General features: G+C 57.8%; 7 protein-coding genes across 7 annotated transcripts; 4 read left to right on the top strand and 3 right to left on the bottom strand.

The window, feature by feature from the left end:
* Nucleotides 1–534: 534 nt before the first annotated feature.
* SPBR_01668 (N-acetylglucosamine-6-phosphate deacetylase) lies at nucleotides 535–2,004 on the top strand (the record flags this gene model as incomplete). Its single annotated transcript, XM_040759978.1, has 1 exon — nucleotides 535–2,004. One exon carries the CDS (start codon nucleotides 535–537, stop codon nucleotides 2,002–2,004), a length of 1,470 nt encoding a protein of 489 aa, XP_040619740.1.
* Nucleotides 2,005–2,470: 466 nt separating this feature from the next.
* On the bottom strand, nucleotides 2,471–4,241 carry SPBR_01553 (uncharacterized protein; the record flags this gene model as incomplete). The annotated part of the gene is made up of 2 exons (XM_040759863.1): nucleotides 2,471–3,260; nucleotides 3,334–4,241. 2 exons carry the CDS (start codon nucleotides 4,239–4,241, stop codon nucleotides 2,471–2,473), a joined length of 1,698 nt encoding a protein of 565 aa, XP_040619739.1.
* Nucleotides 4,242–5,454: 1,213 nt separating this feature from the next.
* On the bottom strand, nucleotides 5,455–6,723 carry SPBR_01764 (peroxin-14; the record flags this gene model as incomplete). The annotated part of the gene is made up of 2 exons (XM_040760074.1): nucleotides 5,455–6,252; nucleotides 6,337–6,723. 2 exons carry the CDS (start codon nucleotides 6,721–6,723, stop codon nucleotides 5,455–5,457), a joined length of 1,185 nt encoding a protein of 394 aa, XP_040619738.1.
* Nucleotides 6,724–7,180: 457 nt separating this feature from the next.
* On the top strand, nucleotides 7,181–9,928 carry SPBR_01326 (kinetochore protein NDC80; the record flags this gene model as incomplete). Its single annotated transcript, XM_040759637.1, has 4 exons — nucleotides 7,181–7,222; nucleotides 7,380–7,529; nucleotides 7,594–9,665; nucleotides 9,745–9,928. 4 exons carry the CDS (start codon nucleotides 7,181–7,183, stop codon nucleotides 9,926–9,928), a joined length of 2,448 nt encoding a protein of 815 aa, XP_040619737.1.
* A 777-nt stretch (nucleotides 9,929–10,705) lies between these two features.
* Nucleotides 10,706–12,086, top strand: SPBR_01715 (lactoylglutathione lyase; the record flags this gene model as incomplete). Its single annotated transcript, XM_040760025.1, has 3 exons — nucleotides 10,706–10,854; nucleotides 10,935–10,963; nucleotides 11,185–12,086. 3 exons carry the CDS (start codon nucleotides 10,706–10,708, stop codon nucleotides 12,084–12,086), a joined length of 1,080 nt encoding a protein of 359 aa, XP_040619736.1.
* A 1,415-nt stretch (nucleotides 12,087–13,501) lies between these two features.
* On the top strand, nucleotides 13,502–16,202 carry SPBR_01333 (D-3-phosphoglycerate dehydrogenase; the record flags this gene model as incomplete). Its single annotated transcript, XM_040759644.1, has 2 exons — nucleotides 13,502–15,423; nucleotides 15,764–16,202. 2 exons carry the CDS (start codon nucleotides 13,502–13,504, stop codon nucleotides 16,200–16,202), a joined length of 2,361 nt encoding a protein of 786 aa, XP_040619735.1.
* Nucleotides 16,203–17,383: 1,181 nt separating this feature from the next.
* Nucleotides 17,384–19,910, bottom strand: SPBR_01360 (c6 zinc finger domain containing protein; the record flags this gene model as incomplete). Its single annotated transcript, XM_040759671.1, has 2 exons — nucleotides 17,384–19,485; nucleotides 19,598–19,910. 2 exons carry the CDS (start codon nucleotides 19,908–19,910, stop codon nucleotides 17,384–17,386), a joined length of 2,415 nt encoding a protein of 804 aa, XP_040619734.1.
* Between the last annotated feature and the right edge of the window lie 2,306 nt (nucleotides 19,911–22,216).

The raw sequence follows: 22,216 nt of genomic DNA, 5'->3' as shown, positions 1-22,216 counted from the left end.
GCCCGAGCAGTGACAGGAGAGCCGTTGCAGCTGTGGAATTGGAACGGAGTGTGTGACGGGCGCTGCCCAGAGCGATGAGGAAAGGTAATGTTGCGTTGTAAATGCGCTAAAGGCAAAAAAGGCAAAACAAAAACGTAAAAGAACGTGCGCCGTCCAAGGTCAAAGAAACGGCAGGTGCTAGCGGACGTATGAAAACCGAACAAGAGGGAACGAGGGAAAGAGTGACCGACCAAGCAAGCAACCCTACCGGCGAGAGCAAAAGGCTATAATCCGGGGACAGTCCTCGTCCTCTCTGTTTTGCTTCTCTCTTCCTATTATTTCTCTTCTGTTGTGTGTATGATGCCGGCATCAACCACCATCAGCAAGACAGCCTCGTCTGCAGTTTAGACCGAGACTCACGACACACAGGCAGGATCGCTTGACACAGCCGCTGTCGCGTTCTACTGCGTTTCTTGCTTTCCTATTTTGTTTTCTCGTTCCCTAGTTATACCTTCGTTTTACCAGTGTCGTCATATCGGCATCCCAGACGACACGATGCCGTCCATCATCACGTCCTCCGTCCCTCCGTCTCCTATCACAACCACTCCCTCCTCCCCGACTGCCCCGGGCACCCGGGGCATCACCAAACTCACAAACTGCCGCCTTGTCCGCGGGAACGACCTCGTTTGGGAGGACCTCTGGATCAGCTCCAATACGGGCAAGATCGTCCGCAGCCAGGCTGCTTTCTACGACCATCATGTGCTGCCTGATGAGACGGTCGACCTGGGCGGCCGCATTGTGGCCCCCGGCATGATCGAGTGCCAGCTCAACGGCGCTTTCGGCTTCAACTTTTCCACCCTGTTTGGTGACGAGGACAATGCCGCCAAGGGCCAGCCGACAACCTACGCCAAGCGCCTCCATGAGCTCAACCGCAACCTCGTGAAGACGGGCGTCACGTCCTACGTACCCACCGTCACCAGCCAGACGAGCGAGCTGTATCACAAGGTGCTGCCGTTCCTGGCTCCGAAGCGTGGCGAGGCCAAGGACGGCGCCGAGTCTCTGGGCGCCCATGTGGAGGGCCCCTTCTTGAGCCCGACCAAGAACGGCGTGCACAACCCCGAGGTGTTCCGCGAAGCCCAGACCGTTGCCGACGTCGAGGCCATGTACGGCGCCAAGAACCTGGCTGGTGACGTCACCGACGAGAAGCGGAAGCCTGCCGTGCGCATGATCACCGCCGCTCCCGAGATCGGCCGCATGACGGACATTGTCTTCCCCGAGCTCCGCCGTCGCGGCATCGTGTGCGCCATTGGCCACTCCGAGGCCACCTACGAGCAGGCGGCCGCGGCCATCAGCCACGGTGCGACCATGATCACGCATCTTTTCAACGCCATGCGGCCCCTGCACCACCGCAACCCGGGCATCTTTGGCGTCCTGGGCGAGACGCCCCTGGTGCGTGTGGATACCACCACGTCGTCCCTCGAGGGTGCCGTGGCCCCGTCGCCGCGCCCCTACTTTGGTGTCATTGCCGACGGCAACCACCTGCACCCCACCACCGTCAAGATCGCCTACAACGCCTACCCGGCCGGCTTCATTCTGGTCACCGACGCCATGCACATGGTCGGCTGCCCGGATGGGCCGTACGACTGGACAAACGGCGACCGCCACATGCGCCTCGTCAAGAACGGCAAGGTCCTGCTGCTCGAAAACTCCGACACAATTGCCGGCAGCACTATTACGCTGATCGAGTGCGTCGAGAACTTTATCAACTGGACCGGTGCCACCATCCCGCAGGCGCTGCGCACCGTCACCTCCACGCCCGCCGCGATGCTGGGCCTGCAGGGTGTCAAGGGTTCGCTCGACGCTGGCGCCGACGCCGACCTATTGGTTCTGTCGGCGGAGGAGGTGCTCGAGCTGCCCACATCGCCGACCACGGCGGCGGTCACTGGTGGTGCCAGTGTCGTCACCACGCGCCTGCATGTTGACGAGGTGTGGAAGTTTGGCCAGCGGGTTCACGAACGCAAGTAGTTTTGGCACCCCTCTGCCAGGGCTATTGATGCCTCAAAGGCCCTCTTTTTATTTTAATGTCTCCTAGATATCGCGATTGATCATGCCACCTTCATGTGCAGCTTACAATGAGACAATAGACAAGCAGGATAACTTAAAAGATATATTTTACGGGAAGATCGAGTGTAGGGATAAGCAGGCGTTTCTGTTTTTCAAAATCAATGGAATAGAAATTGGGATATGCATTTCTTTGATCTCGTATTTGAATTTATACAGCCTGTTAGTGGTTAAATTTTAATTTTAATTTTGTTCTGTAAAGTCACCGAAAGCATGGTCAGAGTGTGCATTAATTGTATTTTCTAAAACTACTTATTATCAAAGTAACAGAGGGTATCGAGCCGAACAACCCGTTTATGTTTTCTAGGGACGGAGCAGAAACCATAAGTCTGCCCAATACACCGTCAATTGTCTAGGGCACGATCCGCAATCACAGCTTGGCATTAGTCTTAGCTACCACAGGCTGGCGTACCGACGGTCCTTCCAGCCTCTTACGGATGGCCTCTCTGATCTGCTCCTCGGTGTACGGGCTCATTGTGGCAGGGTCAATGGGTGTCTCCTCCAATGTCTTGGCCTTGATGTGCGTGAACGACGACCCAGATCCGGGACCGGTCGCCCCCTGCCGCAGTGTCTCCGGCCGTTCGACCGCCTGTCGAATGAAACCGGCCCACCCGTTAAGGCAGCGTTTAGCTCCAGGCAGCCGAGATAGAACCAGTGCAAAACAATGTGGCATGGCTTCGTACTGTTCGAACACCACGGCGGATGCCCCATTGCCGTTGTTGTACAGTCGCGAGGCTGTCATAAAGGCTACCTCGTCCGCCAACAGCTCCCACCCAACACAAACATACATTGGCGGTGCACCGCTCCAGCCCTTGGGGTCACTGGTGAAGAGCGACGCGAGCGGATGGGTGACTAGATCTGTCTCGATGTAGATGAAGCGGCGTGGTGGGTTTGAGGGCCACGCCTCGCACGGCGGGCGATTGAGGCCATCGCTGCCCGGCAGAATCATGGGTGGGAGATAATCAAACTCGGCACGGCCAGACTCCGCCGTTGGCTGCCACGATGGCGAGCTGTTGCTGACATCGACCCAAGGAGAGTTGACCGCGACACCGGCAGGCAATGGAACTTCGCGACGAGATCCATGCCACATGATTCGAGTGTCATTGCGTTGGAAGTCGAGCAGCACACGCGTCAGTGCCAAGCAAAGATTTCCACCGGCACTGCCAAAAATGGACAATGAAGTTAGCATTTGCACCGGAGCGGCTGGTCAAAGTGAAAACTGGCGCAACATACCTATCTCCAGAAAAGACAATATGCGCTGGCGAAACCGCTTCGTGGTAGGCGCCCGGCGGCGGGTACAACAACGTCAGATACGACACAAGAGCGTCGAGGATCTGCGTCGGGAACGCAGACTGGGGAGCCAGTCTATACCGCACCGAATAGCAACGGCCGCCGATCCTCTTTGACAGGGCGAGAGCGGCGGGGCGATGTGTGGCCGGGTCAAGCAGGTACATGGCGCCGCCGTGCAGGTACAGCACGGTTGTAGGCTGCGGTGCTGTGATGTGGTTCATGAGGGCCGCGTACCGCTCTTTCTCGTCCATGTATTCAGGAAGAAGGGCGCTCTCTCTCGCACCTGTACGATGGCCAATCCACTCAGCCTCTACAGGCACCACATCGGGCCAGCTGATGTCTGGAAAGGGTGCGCCGTTGCGTCCCTCCCCTTCTTCAACGTGCAGACGCTTGACAACGTCGGCCAGAGCATCGCTAATGCTTGCACTTTCGTCGGCGTTTGCAGCTCCAGGCGCAGTGTATTTGCTAACCCAGAGAGGACCCATGACACCCGGGTCACGGTTGAGCAAGCGCTGTGTATCTGTAATGCTGCGTCCACCAGAGCGGTGAGCACCGTCTGCGGGCGAAGTGAAGAACGGTAGCGATGTCAACGGAGGACGCTGTGGGACAACCAAGGCGCGGACAACGGCCACGATGACTTCAGATCTTAGGTCGAGGTACTTGGAAGGCCCCGACAAACCCAACATGTGCCGTGCAGCAGTCCGAGCGGCGACGGGCATGGCAATGAGGGCGAGATTGACACGGTCAATGAGAGAGAGCCTAATCTCTTTTGGCGTGGTCTTCTCGGATGGCATCACCGAGTCCTTAACCTGGGCGTCAACGGCCACCTGGCCAGCATTGGTTTGTGCCATTGCGAATGTGTGCTAGGGAACAAAAGGTATGCGGTTTGAAGCTAAAGAAAAGAAAGGTAGAATAAAAGGAAACAGAGAGGAGAGGTTGAGAAGCAAGGCAGCCTAAAAGACAAGGCTACTGCTGGATTGCCGACTCGTCTAAACAGCCAATCTTGTAGAACGGCGCCTGGAGCTGCGGACTCGAGATCTAAGCATGGTCAGTTCAACACAGCCAAATGAGAGACTCGTACGGGGAAATACCTACACAGTGGATAATGCGGCTGTACGTCGTATCGAGATGCCGGACTCCAAAACTTGGCCGTGAGATGCGGCGGTTAATGAGTAGGATGAGGCCTGGAGGGTTGTGTTTGGTGACGAATAGATTCCGAGAGCCGGTCGAAACGGCGTTCGATGTATATAAATCCACGGTCCTAAAAATCATGGGTCTCCTTGGCACCCAAGGACTGCAGATCCGGGCTGGGACAGAAACGGACTGAAATACAATAATGTAGGGGTAAATTTCTCTTGTTTGGCTATGTTGTCTGTAAAGGGGAGAAACAATGTCGCCAACTTGGGGAAGCGGGGCGGTGATGGAGCCAGAGTCAACATTCCAAATGCGACTGGCTGCACAGCGCATGAAGCTATGGGCGTGCCGAGGCAAGTGCGATTGAAATCTTACGTCTAGGGCGCCGGCAAGAGCGTTCACACGCTTAACCGCTACTAAACAGGGAAGCGAAAACTAGCTCTTTCCTCATTTGGCAGCCTTGCTTAGAAGGTGCTTCTAACAAAGTGCATTCATAGCGCAGGTGCGACTGAATTGGAAAGCATTAGGAAGGCGCTGTTGTCCAGCGAGTCCTGTGATGAGTTGTTTGTATTGTCTGCATGTTTACTTCTTATTTTGCATGACGGAAACTGCGACCATAAATCTGGGTCGCTCTTGTCGATTTTAAATTCGTCAGGAACAGGCCAAAGCATGAGGAAGCGACGACCGACCAGAGTTCGCCAAATGTTGAAATAGACGCGCAGCAATAAAAGCCTTCAGTCCACGTAGGATAAACCTCAGCAGGTGAAAAAAATACATGTAAATACGAATAAGAAACAAGTGCAAAATTAAAAAGAGTAAAATGCCATATAATACAGGTTGCGTGCGTTACACCCAATTTAGTAAGCTCCCGCTCCAACTGTTCAGTCTACCCTTATACCGTTTGCCAGGCTTCTTGTGTGCGCGTAGTATCTAAGCGCTACCGGACGCCTCGGGCTGTGCGCTGCTGCTGCTGGCAGTGCCGTTGGTGGAAGCGGCCGGCTTCTGCATGGCGCGCTGCCACGCGGGGATCGAGGCCTTGCCCGAGGAGCTGAATGACGAAGGCGGCGACGTCGCTGCCGGGGCCGGGCTGCTGCTGTTGCTGGTCAGGTTGGCTGCCGAGTAGCCGCTGACGAAACCGCTGTTGCCAGTGTTGTTGCTGACCGTCTCGACCGTCGTCGCCAGAGGGTTGGCGGAAGGCGTCGCCGCCGCCTTGTTCGCGGTCTCCGTGCCCTCGCTCTCAACCGACACCACGGACGGCGCCGATGTCGAGCTCGGCGCCACGCTGGCAGCGCGCAGGTAGCTGGGACCACCGTTCACGGGCGAGCTACCAGTGGCCGTGCTGCCGCCACCCATGCGCTGGCCGATCAGCGTCTTGAGGCCCTTGAGCTCCGTGTTCACCTCGCGCAGGCGGCCGTCCGTGACCTCGCGCTGCGTGTCAAGCGCTTTCGGCAGCGCATCCTTGAGTCCCCGCACGTCGTCCCGCAGACGCTCGGCATCCTCCTCACGGCGCTTGCTGGCCGTTTTCAGCTCATTGATGACCGTCTCGAGGTTTGTGAGGGCCTGGTCCAGCCGTTCTGTGCGTTCCTTCTCAGCCGCCTTCAGCTCGTCCGTGTCCTTGGCCAGCTGGTCGACGAGGGCAAATGCACGCTCGAACTGCTCGTCGATGGCCTTCTTGTCCTGCTCCAGCCGATCCGGGGTTGGGGGCGCAACAAGGGGGTACACGTATCTCTGCAACAATGTGTTAGTTGTGTCCGAACTGGGTGCAAAATGGATGACTCGCAGTAAAGCTGTCAAGTGTCTTGCACTACGTACCTTGGTCATGCTGTACAGGCCATAACCAACGCCGCCGACGATCGTGGCCATGATGAACCAGTCGCGCCAATCGCGCCGTGGGAGGGCCTCGGGTGGCGGCGGCGGTTGCCATCCGTAAGGAGGGTACTGTTGTGGCTGGCCGTATGGGTTGCCGTAGAAGGTCTGCTGCTGAGGGGGAGCTGATGGCTGAGGCGAGATACCATAGCTGACCGGGCCGGCGTTGCCGCCGTTGTCGAAACCGGCCCGCGCAAGCGCGGCAGTGATCTCCTCGGGTGTCAGGTTCTTGGCCTTCAAGAAGGCCACGCGGTTTTCCGGCGGCGATGAGGCCACCGAGGGATCCTGGAGGAACTTGGCCGCCGATACGACCAGATCCTCGCGGATCGCCATCTTGGTCGCGTTGGTTCTACGCCGATCGGGGAAGTGTCCTTGTTCGCAGACCAGTATCAACCGGATGACGGAAAAGCGACGACGAAAGGAGCAGTAAAGGTCCGATGCCGATGGTAGATTGGGTAGGTGATGGAAAGATGGAAAACGAAGAACAAGAGGAGGAAAAGGGTACTAGGACGAAAGAGCATTCGACGAATTCGGCTTTCTTCTCCACGAGACGGATGCTCCACTCGCGCTGGCGCCTTTCACACGCACGTCGTTTTGCGGAGAGCGTGCACTGTAAATTCAGGTGGCCGGGTTGGACCGAGGCTGCACGCTGCGCTTTGTCCGTTTAGCAGGGGCGTGGAATCACAGTCACGTGCATTTGCTGATTAAGGATATCATCGGTTTTCTCACGTGACACGGTCGCAAGCTCCTTTATTTTGGGCCGGCTTAGTTCAGCCAATCATACCCCGCCATGCGCCTTGTTTACATTTCTTCCAGGGCAACGACTACTTGGGTATGCGTCGGTCGCATTACTTTGTCTTTAATTTCTTCCACCCACTTCGCAATTTCGCATCCGACATTCGCGACGACTGCGCTTCGTAGCATTTGGCGACTTTTTGAACTCCACGCGACCGGATCTTTTACGCTTCGTATTAGACGACGTTATCCAGGATCAACGCGACAACAACAAGTGCAACAACAACAACATCACGACAGCGACACGACACCACCCGAGAAACGGCAATCGCATCCCCGCCAACAAATACTACGACGGCATGGCCCAAGATACTGGGCATTGGAGTGTTCGGCGCCCAAGAGAGGTGCGTTTCGACATATCCTAGTTTTAATTTCTTCTTCTTCACATTCTCGTGTCTAACGTGACAGACTCTCGGCGGCCTGACCCTCAACTCGACCGCGATCCCCCAACCACCTTCGGCACTGAAGCGCTCCAACTCCTCGGCAGGACCGGCAAACAACGCCGGCCCCGTGCCCTTTTCGACATCCGGCCACATGCGTTCTCTGTCCGGCTCGCGGCACTCGCTCGCGCCCACGCGACCAAACCAGCCACTCTTCCAACGCACCTCGTCGTCCGGCAACAACCAGACAACACTAGCCGACATGGGCCTTGCTTCCGTCAAGCGGTCGTCGGTGCGGCAACCATTCACACCAGGCATGGCGGGGCGCGCTTCAACCGACGGTGGCAGCGATAGGAGAAGCAGTGTCTACCGTGGTGGGCGCCAGTCAACAGTGGGCACTATGGGTGGGATGGGCGGCGCACTCGGTAGTGGCATCACATCCATGGGTGGTGGCGGCAATAGTCACCAGAGCTTCTTCTCCCAAGCGCCAGCACCAGCGGGTGCGATGCGCGATCCACGACCTCTCAAAGACCGCTCGTACCTCGCGCGCATTGGCCAGGAGGTCATCGAGTACATGACCCAGCACAACTTCGAGCTGGAGATGAGCCACACCCTGTCACAGAACGTGATCAAGTCACCAACACAAAAGGACTTTGTCTACATGTTCCAATGGCTGTATCGGCGCATCGATCCAAGCTACCGCTTTCAGAAGAGCATCGACCAGGAGGTGCCCTTGCTGATGAAGCAGATTCGCTACCCGTACGAGAAGGGCATCACCAAGAGCCAGATCGCGGCTGTGGGAGGACAGAACTGGGGCACGTTCCTGGGAATGCTGCACTGGATGATGGAACTGGCCATCATGCTCGAGCGGTACGCAAGCAACCGGTACGATGACGCATGTGCCGAGGCAGGCATCGACGTGGTGGCTGATCACATCACCTTTGAGTTTTTGGCCCACGCATACCAGGACTGGCTAGTAATGGACGTGGATGCCGACGGCGACGATGGCCAGGGCACGGACGACGCCGAACAGCTGGCCAAGATGCTGGCACCACACATTGACAACATGACGCGGCAACTCGACCAAGCTTACGCGAAGCACGAGGAGGAGCTGGCCATCCTGGAGGCCGAGCACGCCAAGCTGCTCCAGGACATCAGCGACCTCGAGAAATCCACGCCCGACCTGGCCGCGCTAGACGAAGACTTCAAGGTCATGGAGGAGGACAAGATCAAGTTTGAGGAGTACAACGACCTGGCTCTCCAGCGCTGCGAGCGGCATGAAACACGCATTCCGCTTTTCCAGGAAGAGCTCGACAAGCTAATGGCGGAGGTGGAAGAGGCCGAGAACGAGCAGCGCAGCCTACGACAAGCCGTTGACGATCAGGGCATCAGCATGGCGGATATCGATCGCATGAACTCGGAGCGCGAACGACTGCAAAAGGGCATCGAGGCTGCGGGACAGCGGCTCGAAGAGGCCAAGAGGAAGGTGGCAGAGCGCGAGGTGGACGCTAGCCGAAAGCTGGAGGAGCTTGAACGTACGGTCGACCGCTACAACACACTGGCCTATCAAATTGCCCTGATCCCCGAGACCGCAGCAAACGCCAAGGGACGCGACTACGAGCTACGGGTGAAGGTGAATGAGGGTCCGAGCTTTGGCGAATCGTCGACCGATGCGTCCATGAACATGGGCACCGGGAACATGGAGACGGAGCGTCTGCTCGCTGATCCGGTGACAGGCTACCTGCCGGGACACATCCTCAACCTAGACCTACGGGGGCACGTTAAGAACAGCTTCCTGGCGCTGCGCAAGGAGGTGTCGGAGCGGCGCAGCACGGCGCTCGAGACGATGATGAAGGACCACGACCTGCTGGACAGCATCAAGGAGGCGATGGAGGACAAGCGCAGCGAGGTGGAGGCGCTGGAGCACCGGGTGCGGGCGGCCGAGCAGGAGCACGAGAAGACCAAGGAGGTCACGACGGCGCAGCGGCTTGCCTCGGACGCGCAGATTGAGAAGATGGAGAAGGAGCTGGCCAAAATGCGGGCCAGTCTCTCGGAGTCGGTGCAGCTGATGGAACAGCGCGAGATGAACACCAACATTGAGTGAGTCCATGCCCCACAATGGCAAACGAACAAATCCGTATTTCTTCTTTCGTCTTTCTTGCTGACATTCATCCTCTAGGTACGAGCAATTGACACTGCGGGCGAGCGCTCTTCGCGAAGAGCTGCACACGGAGATCATGCGAATGCTCAACGACGTGATCAAGTTCAAGATGCACGTGCAGAAGAACCTGGAGGAGTACGAGGAGTTTGTGACGGAGGAGCTCGTCAAGGAGCTGGGCGACGGCGAGGAGGCCAAGCAATGACGCAGTGCTCGTGGGAGGGCGTTTGGGTGCTCTGGTGTCTGCTTCGTGCGTTTTGCCAACGTTTGATGACTGGCGGCGTCCACTTTCGTTTATGGTTTGGTTTTGGTTTGGTCGAGTCACCGTCGCACTCACCGTTTGCATGTCTTTCATTTTGGTATATACCAGGACGTGGGCCAGCAGGTTATATACGATTGATATTGTATTGTTGTTCATGCCCACATTGAATGTTCTTCTGGTGCTGCTCCATTGATTTGATATGTGAGCGCTATGGGAATAACGTGGCAACAGAGCTCCGAGCTTTAAGCCCGGCGGAAGCTTGTAACCCCGCTTTATGACGTGCATCATAGGCTCTTGCCCTTCTGGGGCTTTGAGACTCGGTCTCTCTTTCCCCTGCGACGCAGCCCGCAACTGCACAAATTTGTAAGCAGCTGGAGTTGTCTTTCCGCTGGTTAAATCCGTTTCCCATTGACGTCGAGGTCATGGATCAATTGCCGCCAATTGCCGCGTCGTGAATGGAACGTTTTGCCATTGGAAAACGTTGCGGCTAGTGCTGTCTGTCGGTGATGTGTGGCCGAGCACCGAGCGGGGCATAGCAAACAAGCAACCAGAGTGCGAGACCGGCCCTAACAAGCCAGAGGACCCAGCGAGACCCAGAAAACGATTGTTTCTTTCTGACAATGTCCTGGCGAGACTTTCTTCTTTACCGTTCTACAAGCACGTCCTGTTCTTGAGTTCTTCTGATCCCATCGACACGCAACCCATCCAATACTCACCCGCATGAACACGCTCCGTGCCGCGCGCTTTCGCCTTGCTTCTGTGCACCACCAGCTCTACCCTCCCATCTCTTCGCCGAGGACGCGCCTCTTTGCAACCATGGCGGCCACCAAGACGACAGACCCCAGCACCTACAAGCTGAACCACACCATGTGCGTGTATTTCTGATTCACGAGGAAAGGCCAACGGCCGGGCAATGTGCAATGTTGGAGCAGAGACTAACAAACATCAGGCTGCGGGTCAAGGACCCCAAGGAGTCGCGTACGTAGCACCCGAGACAAGAGAAGGCTGAAGAAAGGCGGACGGAGACGAGTGGGAATGGATATGGACACGAGCGAGAGGGCTGGTGTGGTGGCCCGCCTTCGGCTCTTGACAGCAGGAAACAGGGGAGGCGCGTGTGGGGTGCGTGGGATGCGGGATGCGGGATGCGAAATGCGGACTGCGGAATGCACGAGAGCCCTGGCAGCTAACCTCTTCCGCAGTCAAATTCTACGAGACCATCGGCCTCAAGCAGATTCGCAAGCTGCAGTTCCCCGAAGCCAAGTTCGACCTCTACTTTCTGGCCTACGACTCGCCGTCGGCCGTGTCGGCGGGCCACAGCGTCTTTGACCGCGAGGGCGTCATTGAGCTGACGCACAACTACGGCACGGAGACCGACCCCGACTACAAGATCAACAACGGCAACACGGAGCCGCACCGCGGCTTTGGCCACACGTGCATTTCCGTCGACAACATCCAGGCGGCTTGCCAGCGCATCGAGGATGCCGGCTACACGTTCCAGAAGAAGCTGACGGACGGCCGCATGCGCCACATTGCCTTTGTGCTGGACCCGGACGGCTACTGGGTCGAGATCATTGGCCAGCGGCCACTCGAGGCCACGGCCGACGTCACCACGACGGACGTCACCACGTACCGCATGAACCACACCATGATCCGCGTCAAGGACAGCGAGAAGGCGCTCCGGTTCTACCAGGAGGTCATGGGCATGTCGCTGCTGCGCACGGCGCCCAACCCGGCGGCCAAGTTCACCAACTTCTTCCTGGGCTACGCGGCCGGCAACGCCACCGACGTCCCCGAGGGCATGGCCAAGGAGGCCCTGCGGGAGGGCGTGCTGGAACTGACGTGGAACCACGGCACCGAGTCGGACGCCGCGTTCAGCTACCACGACGGCAACAAGGAGCCGCAGGGCTTCGGCCACATCTGCGTGTCGGTGGACGACCTCGACGCGGCGTGCCAGCGGTTCGAGGACCTCAACGTCAACTGGAAGAAGCGGCTGACGGATGGCCGCATGAAGAACGTGGCGTTTGTGCTGGACCCGGACGGCTACTGGGTCGAGATTGTGCAGAACGAGCGTCTGGCGGGCAAGCCCAACTTTGACCAGTAAATGCAGATAGGACGGCATGTCGGTGTAACGAGGCTACGAGGTATATGAAATTGCAACTTGGGAAGCGATGCTGTTCTGTGGGCTGGTCTGCAAAAAGATGAAGGTGTGCTTGGTGTTGAACGTGCGGAGTCTGGATAGGTATATAGAGAATGGTCTACCTTGCACGTTTCTGAGTTGTTTTCGATGCTTCCAAGAGAGATGCACGTCGGTGTGATACGAGAAATAGACACAGGCCATTGTGCGTCGTAGATGTCAGCCGTTCCCCACGCTCATGTGCCGCCCCCGCAAGGAAAGGGCTACCTGTAATGTGCTTGGCAAAACAGGTTGCCCAGCCTCGACAGTAAAAGTGTGTGGGGTAGTAACCGAACGTGAAAGGAAAGGGCGAACAACAGAACGGGACAATAGCAAACACAAAGACAACAACAGGCGGGAAAGGAAAGAGTGGAAAGAGCAAGAGTGAAGCAAAATCGGGGAAGGGTCGACCGCCGGTAGTTCAGCTCGCACTTGCCTGTTAGTTGTTAGTGTAAGCTGGGGCGCTTTCCCCAGAGTCCATGGATAGCCAACCCCACAGTCTGCCCCTTTTACTTGACGCTGTCATCCTCTTGTCTTCCTGTCTCCTCTCTCCTCGTCCTACGCCATCCCACTCCAACACGCCCTCCAACAATGCACCTCCCCCACACGCTCGGCTGCCTTAGACGATCTTATTACAAGTCCGGGGCGCGCTGGCTGTCCTTTCGACAAAACGACTGGCCAGTGGTCCTGCTCGACCCCCAGCCAATATGCAGTCTTTCTGCTCTCAGCGATGTCGCAGTTGACGCCCTCTGCCTCGATCTCTTCGTGCCTCCTCCTCCTTGTTTTTGGCATTTGGTTCTCTCGCGAGAATTGCCCCTGTTGTGCTCATGGCCTCTTGTGACACTTTTTCCTGCATCTTTGCGCCTTAGCCGACCGACCGGTCTCTCCAACACCCGAAGCGCCGCGGCCACTATTGGCGCTTCCTGACTGCTTATACTGACTTCGGTTGGTCTGCTTGTCCTGTCAAAGGCTCGCCCTACACCCCACGTCCCCGATGTGCGGCGTCCACACCAACGAGAGATGGCCCCTTCGGCGCCACGAGATGATGGACCCTTCGAGGCCGCAGTGGGAGTAGCCTCTTGTGTGTGTCGTTTTCTCTCGCCTCGTCCTTTTCAGACCCCTCGTTTTACTTATGATCTCGTCTGTGCTCTTTTTTTTTTTTTCTTCTCCTTCTTTCTATTCCCTCTCCCCCTCTTTCGCTTCCTCTTCTTTCTTTCTCGGCATCGTGTGTTTTCTTCCAAGTTGAACGTCGAGGCCAGTTTCAGATTCTAAGCAGACTTGCTCTTGTCCTGTTCTTTATATCGTACCCCCGCGCGCCCTCCCCCACCTCTGTCTCTAACATCATGGCTCCCTCCGCTGTCGAAGAGCCTGTTGCTGCTGCTGCGGCCCCTGCGGCCACTTCTCCGGCTGCTGTGGCCACAGACAACCGACCGCGCATCCTCGTTCCCGAAAAGGTCTCTCCGGATGGCCTCGCCATGCTCCAGGACCATTGCCAGGTCGATATCCGCCTGGGCCTCTCCGCCGAGGAGTTGCTGCAGACCATCCCCTCCTACAACGGCCTCATTGTCCGTTCCGAGACCAAGGTCACAGCTGCTGTTCTTGCTGCTGGCCGCAAGCTGCGTGTTGTGGCACGCGCCGGTGTCGGTGTCGACAACATTGACGTGGATGCGGCCACTACGCACGGCATCATTGTCGTCAACTCGCCTGCGGGCAACATTCGTGCCGCCGCCGAGCACACTGTGGCGCTGCTTCTGGCCACGGCCCGCAACATTGGCCGCGCTGACACCACGATGAAGGAGGGCAAGTGGGCTCGCAGCAGCCTCGTGGGTGTCGAGGTTGGTGGCAAGGTGCTGGGCATTGTCGGCCTGGGCAAGGTCGGCATGCAGGTCGCCCGCATGGCCAAGGGCCTGGGAATGCGTGTCGTTGCCTACGACCCCTATGCCAGCCCCGAGGTGGCCCGCAGCGCGGGCGTCGAGCTCGTCGCCAATACGGCTGGTGCACCCGGCAATGAGAAGAGCGGGCTTGATGCTCTGCTGCCGCAGGTGGACTTTTTGACCATCCACACGCCGCTGTTGGCCACGACGCTCAACCTGCTGGACGAGGCACAGTTCAAGGCGATGAAGCCGGCAGCGCGCGTGCTCAACGTGGCGCGCGGCGGCGTCTACAACGAGGAGGCGCTTGTGAACGCGCTCGACAACGGCTGGATTGCGGGCGCCGGCATTGACGTATTTACGTCCGAGCCGGTCAAGCCGGACCCCGAGGGCAAGTCTTGGGCCGCCCGCCTGGCGGCCCATCCCAAGGTGGTCGCCACCCCGCATCTGGGCGCCTCGACCGTCGAGGCCCAGGAAAACGTCTCGCTCGACGTGTGCGCCCAGATGCGCACCATCCTCCGCGGCGGCCTGCCTACGGCGGCCGTCAACGCGCCGCTGATCTTGCCCGAGGAATACCGCAAGCTGCAGCCGTACGTGCGCCTTGTGGAGCGCATGGGCAGCCTGTACACACAGCACTTTAGCCGTGCCTCCCGCCCGGGCTCGCTGAGCGGCAGCCGCCGCCCGCGCCGCCGCTTCGAGCTTGTCTACCGCGGCGAGCTCGCTGACGTTGCTAACACACGGCCCCTGTTTGCCGCATTGGTCAAGGGCCTGGTGTCGTCTGTGACCGATGCTGGTGGCCGCGACGTCAACATTGTTAACGCCACGCTGATTGCCAAGGAGAAGGGCCTGGCCATTCGTGAGACGCACGATCGCAGCGAGGGCGGCAGTGGTGTGAGCCTGCGGGCGCAGGCCGACGATGAGCCCGAGGCGTCGACAAGCGCCACACCCAGCGGTGAAGAGGACGGGCCGGCTCTTGCTCCGGTCGACGACGCACCCGCTGCCCTTGCCACTGTGGCCGCGCCCGCGGCTGCCACGACACTCCCCGACGAGATCATTGAAGGCTATGTCAGTGGCAAGAGCATCTACATCAGCCGCGTCGACCGCTTTGTGGCCAACTTTGTGCCCGAGGGCACGCTTCTGGTGCTCCACAACTACGACGAGCCGGGCAAGATTGGCCACGTCGGCATGGCACTGGGCCGCCACGGCATCAACATTACGTTTATGCACGTGGCGAGCGTCGACCGCAGTGGCGCCGTGCGCCGCCGCAGCGTGACCACGGGCACGGAGAACGAGGCGCTGATGATCTTGGGCGTGGACGGCCCTGCCGTGACGCCCGCCGTCATTGATGACCTGCGTGAGTCGGAGGGCATCCTGGACGTCAGCCTCGTGCGGTTGTAGGTAGGTTACAGATGCAGGCGGAGGGGTTCGTTGCACGCTCCAATAAAAGCACACAGCATGAATAGCTCAAATCAAGATGGACGTTTTATGTCATAAAATGCAGTGTCGTATTTCGTTTCATCGTCTGTCTGACCACTTCCCACGGTCGTCTATCTATCGTTGTTGTCCGGTCATCGATACGCCGAAATAAGAATACGAAAAAGTCTAGTTTCGCTCGTCGCCACCTCGTCGAGCCCACTCAACCGAGAAGCCATGGAATCACCAGCGTCCCGCCGGTCGCGCCCTTGCCCTCTGTCACGTTCTCTGCACCCGCCAACGCCGTCGACTGTCCAGCAGGCGTCCACCCCGCCCGTGCCAGCGACGTCTTCGCCACGACGCAGTCAAACTGGATGTCCGCCACCAGCGCGTCCAGCGACGCATAGTTTTGCTCCGGCCGGATGTAGCCCAGGATCGCCAGGCGCAGGTGCGCGCCGTAAAAGTCGTGCGCAAAGGGGCTCAGAATGTGCACCTCGGCCGTGCGCGTCTTGTTCTGGTAGAACGGGTTGTACCCAATCGACATGACCATGGGGTACAGGCCGGCCACGGCGGCCGTCTTGTCCGTGTGGTCGGGCGCACTCTCGTCGGGGAGCTTGGACGTCACGCCATTGCCAATGACGCCGTTGGCCTCGGCGGCAGCAGCCTCGCCCGGGCGCGCGGCCTCGAGCACGGCCCAGCCAAAGTAGACGCCGGACACGCAGTCGGCGATCCAGGGCGTGGCCTTGGCGTCGACGGGTAGGTTGGCCGTGGGAATGCCAAGCTAGGGGAATGTGTCAGTAGGGAGCACAAAAGCACAAAAATATAAAAAAGGCTGCGCAACAATCGAAATAAACAACATGGCGTCGTCCCACCTCCTTGGATCCCCGTCCGAAACCGCTGATCACAGGACCCTCCATCTTGACGGGGAAGGGCAGCTCGGGCCCCGCATCAGGGCCGACAATCGACGGACGTGAAGATGTCATTGTTGTTGTGCGGGGTGAGAAATGGGGGAGAATGAGAGAAAAGGGGGAGGACAGGGCAAATGTAAAAAGAGTCCAAGGGCACGCCGTTTCGAAGTCAGCCACGGGATCCGCCGGCGCGATTCCGTTATGTTGCCCCCGCCGCTTGCGCCTTCCCTGCCTGGCCCAGATTTCACGAACGTTCTTTGGCTGGGATGCGCACGTGACTCTCACTCACCACCATAATTACGGCATCCTGCATGCATATCGACAGACATTCGCAAATATGCATTAGATGGTGTACATTATGCGGAATAGGTACGAAATACAGTATGTGATGAAAGGTCTGGCAGGGGGAGCTTACGATTGAGACATGCGTGCGACCTCTTCAGAATAGGTAAAGCACAGAAATTGGCGGCCGTCACGGACAAAGGGGTTTGGTAGGATATTTTTGGTATTGTAAACAAAACAGCGCATTGCAGGTATATAATAATGGCAGTTTCCAGAAACTCTACAGGACGTAAAAAAACCGAAAAGGCCCTCCTCAAAAACGATCAAAATGTCGTAAGTAAGACGCCGCCGGTCAGGCATGACAGGGCGGTACAAGAAACAGATCAACACCCAAAACAATGCAGATGGGTGAATAAAGAAGCGAAAGAAGAGAAAAAGAATAGACGAAAAGATCCAAAAAGCGAAAAGAAACCAAGAAAACTCCGCCGATGCCTGACCACGAACAAAACACAAAGCACAAAACCGTAGGTTCGCAGCAAAATATAAAAATGCAATACAGCGACAAGGAAGACAGATCCCCCCCTCTTCATCACATCACCCACCAGCCCTGGAAGCCGGCCAGGTGCATTCTACTATACAGCCAACTGGTGCGGTTCTTGGTTGGGATAGTAGCAAGGAAGGAACTGGACAAGTGAGAGTCAGTATGGTTGTTTGTTTTTTTTTTTTTTTTTTTTTTTTTTTTTTTTTTTGTTCAAGTTTCACGTCCCGACAGAGTAACGGAATGACTCACATTGATCACAATCATCATGGGTATGTCAAAGGTATCCCGCCGGATGTGCCAGCAGTAGGAACACTCCAGCTTGCCGTCCTTTTCAATCTTTGCAATGCCATGCTCGCCGTCAATGCGTGCCACCCGGCTGCTCAGAATGCTGCTGGCGGGCCGAAGGGTGCCCGAGCTTGTGGTCGTCGGGCCCGTGCCCGTGGCCGCGCCCGTGGCCGCTGCCCCTGGTCCCGACGGCGTCGGGGCGGGACCGCCCCCCGCGTGCGGCTCGTCAGCCACGCTGCCGCTGGTGGAGGAGGCGAGCATGTCGCGCGTCCGGTACTTGAGCAACCGGCACTTGCGGTTGACGGAACCACGGCTGTCGCCAAAGGCCAGGTGCGCAAAGTCCTCGTAGAATTCAATGACATTATCGTCGTCCATGAGCTCGGCCAGGAACAGCGGCTGGGGCTTGCCCTCCGAGGCCTTGACGATCTCAGCGTTGAGCGTCCGCAGCCGCGGCGTCGTCAGGCCCGCACGCCCCGAGTTGGCAGCACTGCCGGTCCCGCTGTTGTTGCTCTCCTCGTTGCCAGGGGCAAGACCAGTGGTGGCCGATCCAGTGCCGCCCAAGCCGCTCGACGCACCCGCCGGCGTCCCTGTGTTGACGTTGAGATTCGCTTCTTTGCCCAGGAGCACGTCCTTGGTCCAGCCGGTCAGCGCCGTGAACTCCTTGTTCACGGCCGCCACCTCGCCGGTCCGTCGCAGGACAACGGTCGGGCTCGACACCTGGTTCATAAACTCCTCGTACTCAAAGAGCGTGCGCTGGAAGCACTTCTCCATGAAGACAAGATCTTGGCGGTTGAGCGTGCGCGTACAGGAGATAAAGGAGGGCCGAATGCTGGACAGGGCCTTGGCGATGCGCAAAATCTTACCAGCGGCAAACCGCCGCTGGAGCAGGGCAATCAGCCGGTGGAAGCCATTGACATACATGTACGGCTCCTTGACGAGCTCGTATATGGAGGACGGGTCCCGGTGGCGTTTTCCGAGGATGGACTGCGGCAACACCTTGGACACGGCATTCTTGGCCTTTTGCTGCTGCTGCTGCTGCTGCTGCTGCTGCTGCTGCTGTAGGGACTGTTGCGGTGTGGATTGCGCTTGTTGGGAGATCGACGACCGACCCTGGCCGTTGCTGCTGCTGCCGGTACCGTTGTTGGTCAGGTTTGACAGACTGTACACCGCCGTGGTCGGAGACCCTTCAAAGCCGTAATTTGTGGCTTGCGGGCTGTTGTTGTCCGTACTAGGGCTCTGCAGGCTGGCCGGCGCCGCAGCAATGGCGTAGGCATGTGGCAGGCCATGCTGCAGGTTGCCCTGTGTGTAAAAGCCGTTGCTGGACGAGTTGTCCAGGTTCATAAAGTCGTTCATCAATCCTCCAGCACTGCTGGAAGCTGCACCGCCATCAAAGAGGGTCTGGTTGACACCGCCGTTCCCAAAGACACCGGCCGCCGAGCTGAAGCTGCCCACACCGGAACCAACACGTCCACCCTGCTGGGATATGGACGATGGGTCATTAGGGTCATCTGCAGCACCTGACGACATGTGTCCGAGCATACCAAACTCCATAGCAGCATACTGGCTGCCAAAGTTGATGCCTTCAAGGTTGAAGTTGAACAGAGCCGGGTTGCTGGGGTCGAAGAGCGCTGGCGAGAAATTCGCCATGGCGGCTGACGCAGATGACAGGCTCAGGCGATTCAACGGGTCATTGGCCTCGCTAGCGGTTGTTGCAAAGCTCGGCGAGACGGGGGACTGGGGGTTGGGGAAGGTGAGGTTCTCAGGAAGAGAACCTGCCGCGGTCTGCGAGGTCGAAAAGACGGGATAGGAGGGTGCACTCGACTGTGTGAAGAAGGACGGGACATTGGAGGCAGACACGTCGGACCCGGCGCTCGAAGGGTGCCGGTGGCCATTACCATTGGCTGTCCGAGCCGGCGTGCTCGTCGCGGCGCCGGCATTGAAGTTGGGGCCCAGGACCGGTCTAAGGGCCTCGGCCGGAGCGTCGTGCAGGTACTTTGCCTTCTTGCGCACGCCATCTTGGCAGCCGTCTGCAAGACCTCTCTTAATGCATCTTTGGCACGGCCGCTCATCGCCTGTTGTCATTAGTAACGTGCCACGGGAAAAGAACCAAGGGAAAAAGAGAGAGGGAAGCAAACTAACCGCATGTCAAATGCGCCCGCTGGCAGGCAAAGCACGCCCGCCGAGCCTTCTTCCGTCTAGGACGGAGTGGGTCCTTGGGGTCATACTTCTTTTTGGGTTCGGCCGCCGAGCCATCGGCACCGGGCGCGGTCTTGGCCGTCTTGCTGTCGTTGTTCGGATCCATATCTTCGTCTTCGTCCTTGTTGGCTTTGTTTTCGTTGTCGTTGTCGTTGCTGTCGACTTCGCGAAGGAGTTGCAGATTGACCTCGTCGTATTCGTTGTCAGACGCGCCATCTGAGACTTCGCCTTCGTTGAGGTCCATGTCTTCGAGCATTCTCTCAGCACGAAATGTCTCGCCGTCTTGTCTTTATATAGTAGGGCGGCCGCGAGGGACCCCCAAGGAGAACAGGCGAACAAAAGGAAGCCACAAATGAGAACAACGGAGGGAGAGGGTGGGCAATACAACCAAGGGCCTAAAACGAACAGGGGTGTATAAATATGATTGTGTGGGGAAGGCGGATAGAAGCGTGTTAGACGAGGAGGGAGCGGACGAAGTATTCGACATGCGCACGCAGGGGCAAGAACACCAAAACAAGATAAAAGGTTATCCAAAGTCAACTTCAGAACCTTCCGTGTTGTTTGGTAATAGAGGTGGTGTGGGTGACTTTTGCTCCTTCTGAACAGAAAGAAAAGCAAAGATCGTCGTCCCGATGTGATTGGCACAGGCCCTATCCAAAGCCCGTCGAGGAGGGTGGGGTGATGAGAAGCCCAGCACAGGAGAGCTCGAAGAATGGAAGGGGGCGTGTGTATAAAAAGATAGGGACCGAAAAGAAAACCAACTGCAAAGCGCCTGCAGAGGCCAACACCAAAAGAAAAGACGGAAGCTATGCCAGCTCCTATAGTGGTAGCACAGGGTCGAGGTACACAACAGCACCAGCTCGGCTTCCGCGTTGCCGTCTATTGCGTAGCTGCGCAGGCCTGTGGTTTATCCAATCTAACTTGGAGGATCAAAATCAAATCACCAGCGTACTCCTGAAGACGAATGTGTGGCTCGACGGGAAACAGGAACGGGTGCAGATGCGTGGGCTTCGGCTTGCCACGAGGCTCACTCGGGATTCAACGTATAGTCCAACGTCTGAGGTGAGGTGGCAAGTCGGCAATGAGGACGCCGGTGAAAGGGACGGTAGAGCTCCAGGGAGCTCCGTGGGCGCGACGGACGTGTATTGTATGCGGGTTGCGGTATGCAAAAGGCGATATTGCGATATGGAAGCCGCTCAGCTTGGTTTGGGCGTTGGGCTGTCCTATACGGGCATGCAGAAGCGCAATATCCCAATATTGGACAAGGGGGCTGTCTGTACTGCCTGCTGTCAAGTTGGACGGGCAGTGATGAAAACGAGGCGGGGCGCAAGCCGCGGTGCGGAAAGGCGAGAAACAGATGAACAGATAGTGAGTGTAGGCTGATGCTACAACCAGGAACCCAGAAACCCAGAAACCCCAGAAACCCAGGAAATGAAAACGAGAGGAGGAAAAAGTTCCGAGAGTGTGCAGCGGCACGGTACACAGAGCTGTTGTTTCCTTCACTCTCTTTGGTGCTCCTTGTTCAATTTGGACTCGTATAAGGAGAACGGGCGGGCTACACAAAATGTCGTATTGTGTCCAAAAGAAGCAAGCCCCCTTCGCTGTTGGTTGTTCGTGGCGTCCAGTGTGCAACTAATGGCAGTGGCATGGGTCTGTATGAAAATGCAAGGATGCGATGGTGGAGGAGGATGGAGCAGGACAAGGCGTCAGCGTCTCTTGTGCAACAAGAGACTGGAGATGGAAGAGGACGGTTATTCCGTGGGCGGCGGGGGGACCGTGTGTCCTGGCGTCAGAGACATGAGCTCTCTTGGGAAACGTCCAAGCAGGGCGGGGGGGGGGGGGGGGGGGGGCAGAGGACGTAGGCTGATGTAGGTTCGCCCGGGTACTGAGGGAGACAAGACGTCGAGAAGTGACCTGAGAAGGGCTGAGAAGGGCAGAGAAGGTGGGCGTACAAAGACGATGCAGGCGGCCGTTCTCCTGTCCTGTGGTCCACCGTTGGTGCGTTGCTGTCGCTGTCGTGTATCGCAAAGCGGACGTGCTCTGTGTACAGGTCGCCGACCTACGTGACGGGAGGCGTCGAGTGAAGGTGCCCGAAGGGTAGAAGGATGCAAGAGGTGCAGAGAAGCAGAGATGCAGAGATGCAAAGACAAAGAAGCAAGAGGTCGGGGTCAAAAGGGAGGCGTTGACAGAGCTGCTGTTGAGGTTAAGCCAAAGTTGTCGCAACGGTAGAGCGGAGATGGCCGAGGTCGAGCAGGCTCTCTGGGAGGATCCGAAGCCTGGGAGCCACAGCTTGTTCCCTTGGGGATGTTTGTCGTCGTCGTTGTCGCCGTTCGTCTTCGTCTTTATCTTCTTCTTCCACACAAGCTGGTCGTCTGTCGAATGGTCGCGTGGTGGGGCGAGGCAAAGTCGCAGACAGCTATGTATTTTTTCGAGGCTGGGGGATTGCCTCGCAAGTGGTCTCTCGCAGGTCGTCAACGGACACAGCAAAACTTTGTGAGGCCCGGCGGACCAATGGGGCGTCGAGAATTGTGTGCCAATGCGACTGGGGGTGGGTTGGCCAAG

This window comes from Sporothrix brasiliensis, assembly GCF_000820605.1.
Source record: "Sporothrix brasiliensis 5110 chromosome Unknown Cont18, whole genome shotgun sequence".
Classification (NCBI taxonomy): domain Eukaryota; kingdom Fungi; phylum Ascomycota; class Sordariomycetes; order Ophiostomatales; family Ophiostomataceae; genus Sporothrix; species Sporothrix brasiliensis.
This window is presented reverse-complemented; position numbering and strand designations above follow the sequence as displayed.